A 6,071-nucleotide genomic window follows, 5' to 3' on the forward strand; every position below is an offset into this window, starting at 1 on the left:
ACCTCTTAAACAGGTTATTGCCAAGACTATTGCTTCCTTTATGCAAATTAATGATAAAGCCCTGTTCCCGAAGACCACACTTACACATCTCATTGAACATGGAGAAAGTGAGCTGATTCCTACCCAAAGCATTTACTCCTACTGACCAGTGTTCATGGTCTTGGAAGGTAGATTATGTACTACCAGAGGAAAAGTTAATCACTAAACTTGCTACAAATCCTTAGACTACAATATTACATATCTGCAATATTTGATAGATCAACAAAATTTGATAGGTACACAAAAGTTCTGGGCACAACCAACTCCTACCTGCTTAGATTTAACACTTTCTCCATGAGAAGGAAACCATACCTGGCATTTCTTGGTTGGCTAAGATCCTGAAATTCTATAAGCTACTATTTAGGGGGAAACGGCATACTATAAAAGAACTTAGAAATAAGGAACACCCATTCAGAGCCTGCTCCACGTGTGGCCCATACATATACAGCCACCCAATTAGATAAATGGATGAAGCAAAGAAGTGCAGGCCGACGGGAACTGGATGTAGATCTCTCCTGAGAGACACAGCCAGAATACAGCATATACATAGGCGAATGCCAGCGGCAAACCACTGAACTGAGAACGGAATCCCTGTTGAAGGAATCAGAGAAAGGATTGGAAGAGCTTGAAGGGGCTCGAGACCCCATATAAACAACCATGCCAACCTACCAGAGCTTCCAGGGACTAAGCCACTACCCAAAGACTATACATGGCCTGACCCTGGGCTCCAACCTCATAGGTAGCAATGAATAGCCAAGTAAGAGCATCTGTCGAAGGGGAAGCCCTTGGTTCTGCCCAGACTGAACCCCCAGTGAAAGTGATTGTTGTGTGGAGAGTGATAATGGGGGGAGGATGGGGAGGGAAACACCTATATAGAGGGGAAGGGGGAGGGGTTAGGGGGATGTGAGCCAGGAAACCGGGAAGGGGAATAGAAATCGAAATGTAAATAAGAAATACTCAAGTTAATAAAGACGGAAAAACAAAACAAAACAAAAAAACCCCAAACAACAACAAAAAAAAAGATTTTAGAAATAAAATTCTGATATATCTATGCATACATATTTCACTTAGGTATTTTCAGAAAAGCTTCTTCTTCAGGTGATACCAAGTAATGCAGAGACCCAGAACCAGGCAATAGGCAGACAGTGAAAGACATTTGAACTTTCAGTCCTAAATTGGATGTCTTCATCAATGTGTTCCTCTCAAAGCTGAGGGAGCTGTGCTGAAAAGGCAGAACTGTAATAGACAGTGGGGATAGAAGACAACAATGAAAGAAGGCCTTAAAGTGCCACAGGACTGACACAAATTGGGTAAACCCACAATGAGTTAAAACTCACAGATTCATAGATCCCCTGTGTAAGAGTATTGGATTAAGAATGTAGTTCTAAAATGGGGGAGGTTGGTAATGGGGGGAGGATGGGGAGGGGAACCCATACAGAAGGGAAGAGGTAGGGGCTAGGGGGATGCTGTCCCAGAAAACCGGAAGGGGAATAACAATCGAAATGTGAATAAGAAATACTCAAGTTAATAAAGATTTAAAAAAAAAGAGTAATGGAAAGAAAATCTCAAATAATTTTGTTGGTATAACAAGTGTCCTTATCCATTGAAGTAGAATATTTTAAAATTCATAAGAAACAACTATTACTCTCTTCCACATTTTCCTGATGGCATTCTTCATTTCCTTATTCCTGAAAGTGTAAACCATAGGATTTATCAATGGTGTAAGGACATTCATAAATATAAGCATGTTTTTCTCAAAGGAAAATGCAGAAGTGGGTCTTGCATATATTATTAAGCATGGAACAAAAAACAAAAGCACAACAATGATATGGGATCCACAGGTGGAGAGAGCTTTACGTCGACCTTCAGAGCTGTGGGCTCTCAGAGAAAACAAGATGACACCATAGGAGACAAGCAATAAAGAGAAGATTATAATGCATATAGCACCACTGTTGGCAAATATCATAAAGACATAAATGTGTGTGTCCGTACAGGCAAGTTTCAGTAATGGGAACAAGTCACACATGTAATGATCAATCACATTGGGTCCACAGAAAGGCAGCTGCAAAGAGAAGATAATTTGTATGATAGAATGCATGAATCCCCCTGCCCAGGACACAACCACCAAAATGCCACAGAGCCTCTGGGTCATGATGGAAGAGTAGTGAAGTGGCTTGCAAATGGCCACATAGCGGTCATAGGCCATGGCTGACAGGACAATCACTTCTGCCCCAGTGAAGAAGTGGACAGCAAACAGTTGTGTCATACAACATTCAAAGGAGATGGTCTTCCTCTCATAGAAGCAGTCTATAATTATCTTGGGGGTGACCGTAGAAGAAGTGCATGCATCCAGTAAGGACAGGAATGCCAAGAAGAAGTACATGGGGGAGCCCAGCAGTGCTGGACTGTAGATGATGGTCACCACAATTATCATGTTGCCCCCAATAGTTGCAAAATAGATAAATAAAAACAAAACCAATAGCATTTTCTCTACATTCAGGTTCTGTGAGAGCCCCAAGAGTATGAACTCAGTGACAAAGCTTTGGTTTTGCATGATTCATAAGACAGGGGAAGTAAACTTTTTTTAACATAAAATATTCAATGAAAAAAATACTTCTTATAAATTCATGATATCACCACCAACAAGATTATATACCTTTGAAAATTTCACTGAGTGGGTCTATTGCAATTGAAAATAAAAGGATGCAAAAGGGTTTTTGAAGGCCATAGTTGTGCAACCTGAACAACTGATATAAACATTTATGGTTAAATGCTTGAAAATAGCCAACTTCAAATATTTTACAAAGACATTTAGTTGTTTGAGTGGAAATAAATACTTCATCTTCCAGTAATCAGTTTTTTAAAATCTGTTGTTTTTCTTCAAGTGAAATTTTTAAAAAATTTTGAAACTATAACCTAGATAGGAACAAAACACCAGAATTTCTCAAGCATATCTGTCTCTTCATGGAAGGAGCCATGGCTGAGGAGCCTGCAGTGACTTGTCAGACCACTCATGTACAAACAGAAGAAGAGGCAAAGTGTACTTTTGGCACACATAAAAACTTTAGCTACAAAAAAAAAAAAACCTTAGCTACTTTTACAAATTAATTTACACCAGGATGCCCAGTGATATATCATTCTTTGTTCTACTTCCGTTAGAAACTAGACTGGAACAATATGAGAAGTACACTGTTGCCATAACAAAAACTGCAATAGAAGGTCCCTTTCCCAAGAAATCCAAAGCAATACATTAATAAACAAAGAAATATTATAAATCAGGTCTCAAGTTCTTGAAAAACACTCTAAGACAGAGCTTACTGTTACATTTTTATGTGTACAATGTTTTACTATAAGTTGCAGGACTGAATGAACAAGGAATTGATAACCAGAAGTTTTAAGAAATACATGTTCAAGACTTCTGAGATCTCCAAAGAATCAGTTTTTTGAACTGTAAATTTTTCATTCGTGGCTGTATTGGTAGATATTCTTTCTAGTCTCTTTCTCACCAGTAAGAAGAAAACATCCCGTTATGATCTCACCGTGTAAATGTGGCGTCTTGTCAAAGGCAGCAGTAAGTGATAAAAGTTCAAGTGATGGAGGAGAAACTCACATGGGAAAACTGGTCACAACACAGAACTGTAGAACAGAAATCATCCATTGATTTTGAATTAGACACTTGAAACTTAATAGTCTGCTACTTAATAATGATTTTTTACTTCTTAAGCAACTATCATTTAATAAGATTTGACACAGTTGGAACTATGTATGAGATAACTATTAGATGTGCTAATAACCAAATTATGTGCTCATCATTAAGGATTATGAAGAAGGTCAAATTTAAAATAAGAAAATGTTATTCACAGTCACATGATCTCAATATTCTACATTCAATTAATTCACTTGAAAACCTATCTCCCTCTTTAACACACACTAAGGTAATATTCCAAAAGAGGGTACATTACCCCTCTTTTCCATGGACACAAAGAGTATCTTTTACCTTTCCTCTCTATACAACTGAAAATTCATAATAAACATGATTTTAAGTATAAATAATTCCTTTGAAATATATGCATATATAAAATATTTTGTGGACAGGTCCATATTTGCCATTTAAAATTTAAGATTCAAAATAAATCAGTTTTACTGTGAAGAAAAATATGACAATTTTAATCACTATAATTTTAAGGAACAGAAACTATTTTACTTACTAATATGTCTATCTTGAAGTGATGCTATATTGAATTTAAACCAAAGCATCATCTCATGGTGTTCTCAGAGCAGTTACACACTAGAATCTATAATCGGTAATCTGAATGTATTCACACGCTCCTGCAAGAGAAACTGGAATAAACTAACCCTATGAAGTCACTGTGTCAGACATATGTATATAGAATTTATGGGTTCTCATCCAGTTTTAAAACGAGAGGTACAAAAACTGGAGTAACAAAAGGACCACAAGCATAGTGCCATTCATGAAAATTTCTGACCATCAAATTGAGCACTGAGATGTCAATGGAGGATTTAGAGAAAGGTCTGAAGGAGCTTAAGGGATTTGCAACCCTATAGGAATAAAAACAATATCAACCAACCAAATCCCCCAAGCTCACAGGGGCTAAAACACCAACCAAGGAATATACATGAAGGGACCTATGGCTCCAGGCATGGATGTAGCAGAGGACATTTTCTGGCATGAATAGGAGGTTCTGTGAAGGCATGTTTCCCCAGTGTAGGGGAATGCCAAGGTGTTGATGTGGGAGTGGGTGGGTGGGTGGGAGAGCAGTCTTATAGAAGCAGGGGAAGGTGGATGGGAGAGGGAGGAACCAGCAAAAAGGATAACATTTGAAATGTAAATACATAAATTACACAATGAGAAACTTTTAAAAATTAAAACAAACAAAAAATAAATAAAAATCGACATTCCATATAATGATAGTATTTTAATAAAAAAGAAAACCTACACTAGACTTCTGACCCCCCGCCCCCCATGCAGCAGGCCTAACCTCTTACTGTTTTCTGTATAATAGGACACGATAATTTATACAACTGAAATTTAGCAACTCTTGGGTTTCACTTGTGCACATAAATTTCTTTGAAAAGAATAGGAAAAGTTGTTTGTGGAAAGTACATAAAAATAATGATGGATTTGGAATGTGGGAAGAAAGATGTGAAATGTTAAGAAGTTGTTTACAGAAAGGCAGGCAAGTAAATTTCACTTTCCTTTCTCTAACTCTAATCCCTTAGCCTCATCCCCTGTTCTGCATAAGACAACTTGTTGCTGCATCCAAATCCTTTCTCACACTATCTGCAGCAGATCCCAAAGTTCTTCTCCAATAACCTCCCTCACCACCCCATTCCATTGTTTCTGTCACCAGCTGCCATTGGCATTCTCTGGAAACCTGCTGGCCACACTGGCCAAAGGAATCTTCACTATGTGTCTTCCCCTCTGAATCTAATTCCCCAGGCTCATCTCAAACTCTGCTTATCATAGCCTCTCCTTATCTGCTGCACCTCCACTGCATTATGCAGATCCCAGTAGCATACCCTGCATTCATACCTCCAGTGGACCAGCTCAGTCACCTCCTTTAGCACCATTTCTATTTCTATATGTCAGTTCCCAATTCCTAGAAATTTTATGCCCCGAACTTCATTTCTCCCACTGGGCATGGATTTTGAAATATTCTTACCAGGAAACACACAGACATTCTCCTGAGAACCAGAGAAGGGAACAGTTATTTGCACCAACAATTACAATGATGCCAAACTTAGATACCCAAACACTAATATAATAGCAAAAATCAATGATTGCCAGAAATTGCCTTTATAAGTATAATAGAGTTCATTAAAGAGAAAATAAATAAGTCCCCTGAAGAAATTTTTGAAAACACTAACAGGTGAAGAAAATGAATGAGATAACACAGCACATGAAAGTGGGAGTAGAGCAAACAAAGAAAAATCAGGACCTTCAAACCTGGCAACACTTCAAAAAGATCATCTACCGTGATTAAGTAGATTTTATGCCAGAAATTCAGGGA

General features: G+C 38.0%; 1 protein-coding gene across 1 annotated transcript; it reads right to left on the reverse strand.

Moving 5' to 3' along the window:
- Positions 1-1,657: 1,657 nt before the first annotated feature.
- Positions 1,658-2,593, reverse strand: LOC116900440 (olfactory receptor 4C15-like). Its single transcript, XM_032902181.1, has one exon. It carries the CDS (start codon positions 2,591-2,593, stop codon positions 1,658-1,660), a length of 936 nt encoding a protein of 311 aa, XP_032758072.1.
- Positions 2,594-6,071: the final 3,478 nt, after the last annotated feature.

The sequence above is a fragment of the Rattus rattus genome, chromosome 5, assembly GCF_011064425.1.
Source record: "Rattus rattus isolate New Zealand chromosome 5, Rrattus_CSIRO_v1, whole genome shotgun sequence".
NCBI lineage: Eukaryota > Metazoa > Chordata > Mammalia > Rodentia > Muridae > Rattus > Rattus rattus.